This window comes from Rhagoletis pomonella, unplaced genomic scaffold, assembly GCF_013731165.1.
Source record: "Rhagoletis pomonella isolate Grant_MI unplaced genomic scaffold, Rhpom_1.0 Rhpom_scaffold_00001, whole genome shotgun sequence".
In the NCBI taxonomy this organism is placed as follows: Eukaryota; Metazoa; Arthropoda; class Insecta; order Diptera; family Tephritidae; genus Rhagoletis; species Rhagoletis pomonella.
Window position 1 is genome coordinate 108,247,494 of NW_023458555.1, and position 2,398 is coordinate 108,249,891.

At 40.3% G+C, this 2,398-nt stretch overlaps 1 protein-coding gene across 1 annotated transcript in view; it reads left to right on the forward strand.

The window, feature by feature from the left end:
- LOC118749559 (uncharacterized protein K02A2.6-like) overlaps window positions 1-2,398 on the forward strand; it is a gene marked incomplete in the record, with an annotated part of 15,042 nt that overhangs the window by 523 nt on the left and 12,121 nt on the right. Inside the window, 1 exon segment of the mRNA XM_036484364.1 lies at window positions 1-825. Within this exon segment, the coding sequence (XP_036340257.1) occupies window positions 1-825 (825 nt within the window).

Below are 2,398 nucleotides of genomic sequence, written 5' to 3' on the forward strand. Positions count from 1 at the left end.
AGTTTCTTTAGTAGTAGCGTGGAGTACCTAGGGCATATTATTGATAAGCATGGGCTGCATACGAATCCCAAAAAAGTGAGGGAAATTGAAAACATCGCGTACCCCAAAAATGTGAAAGAGTCGCAGGCATTCTTAGGCGTAGTAAATTTTTATAGAAGATTTTTGCACAACGTTGCCAGTATTGGTGCGCCATTATATGAATTGCTTAAAAAAGATGTTGTGTTCCAGTGGTCTGACGGTTGTAGTCGCGCAGTGGATGAGCTTAAAGTTGCCTTAAAGGCTGATACGTGCTTAGCGCATTTTAACCCTACGTTTAAAACGAAATTAACCGTTGATGCTAGCCCAGTGGGTGTGGGGGCAGTGTTGTCGCAAATTTCAGACCAAGGTGAGGAGCGGCCAATAGAATTCGCTTCGCGTAAATTGTCGGATACCGAACAGCGCTATTCGCAACTGGATCGAGAAGCAGTAGCTATTCTGTACGGCGTAAAAAAGTTTCACCACTTTCTATATGGCCGCCACTTTACATTGGTAACTGACAAGAAACCACTGCACCACATTTTCAACCCTAAAAAGGGTATTCCGTTAATGGCAGCGAGTAGACTTCAGCGCATAGCGCCCACGTTATCAGGTTACAGTTTCGATATAGCTCACATTAAGTCAGCCACGAACATAGCCGATTTCTTTTCAAGGTATCCTGGCAATAAAGAAGAAGGCATGGATGACAATTCAGAAGGGGTGTATTTGAATTACGTGGAAGGAGGAGGTATGCCTGTGAACCTCAAAAAAGTACAAGAAACCGTTAAAAGTGACGCACTATTGCAGAAGGTTATCGAGTACGTGAACTCAGAATGGCCTCGAAAATGCGAAGAGCCGGAATTACGTCCATATTTTGATAGGAGCTTGGAGTTGTCCATAGATAAGGAATGCTTGTTCTGGGGCTATAGACTAGTTATTCCCAAGGCCCTGCAAACAGAGGTAGTGGAGTTTTTACATGATTCCCATATGGGGATAAGCAAAATGAAGGCCATGGCGAGGGAATGTTGTTGGTGGCCAGGTCAGGGCAAAGATTTGGAAGATGTCGTGAAGTCGTGCGAATCATGCTTGATGACGCGCGCTAGTCCGCCAAAGCAGGAGCTCGTGACTTGGAAACGGCCGAAACAACCATGGAGCCGAATTCACGTTGACTTTTTCGGCCCTTTCATGAATAGGTGGTGTCTAGTGATAGTAGATAGTTACACAAAATGGGTCGAGTGCGTGGATATGGGGAAAAATACCACGAGTAAGGCGACTATAGATGTGTTAAAAAATATTTTTGCGCGTTTTGGGTTACCGGAAACTTTGGTTTCGGATAATGGTACCGCTTTCGTGTCCCAGGAGTTCCAACGATTTTTACAATTAAATGGTATTCAGCATTCTACCACGCCAGTTGGCCACCCTGCCACTAATGGGTTAGCGGAAAATACAGTGAAGACTTTTAAAAGCGCTTTAAAACGAGGTATGGGGCCTCCAGGGGGTCAATTTAATGATGTGCTAAGCCGGTTTTAATTGGACTATCGCAATGCTGCGCACTGTAGCACAGGGGTCTCACCCGCACAACTTATGTTCAGTAGACAGTTGCGTACACGGTTGGATTTATTGAATCCAAAAAGAAAAGCTGAAGAAAGAACTAAGGAGGTTATTGAGGAAAATGTAATAAAACAGCAAAACAGACAGAAAAAAATTATCGCGGATCCAAAATAAATAAGTTTAAAGTAGGCGAGCAGGTAATTGTTAAAGATTTTTCAATTCCGGGGCGATTTTCGTGGACCAAGGCAATCATTGTCGGTAAAGACAAATAATAATGCGAAAGAATGGAAAAGACACGCAAATCAAATTATTCCATGCAAAAATAAAAAAGTTACAAATGGTCAAGAACCAGAAATTTTATCGAATCCGCTGGAAAAAATAAAGCTTAAAAACGATTTGCATGAACAAGGTCACGAAAATTCCCGGAAATCGCCTGAAATTGATACGAACAAAGTAGTTTTGGATGATCCCAATAATAAAAATGTTACCGAAAGTGGGAGTCAGCAAAACCACAGATACAATTTGCGTAATAGGAAGCAATCTAATTGATGTTAAATAAATTTAACCGAATATTTTTTCTTATATTGTTTATACTTTCATCAACATGTAACGATAAATAGCTTATATAATAAATAAGTGAATTAAATTATAGAATAAGTGAATTGAATAAAATTGTACCAATTTTTTTTTTATGAGCATTGTAAACGTAGGATGAACGATTAAAAAGGGGGATATTGTAGTGGATGGCAATTTATATTGTAATTGGTAGCACAGTGTAAACTACTAACCACTACTACAATAAGGCTCTCACTAATATAAGTGATTAACTTAA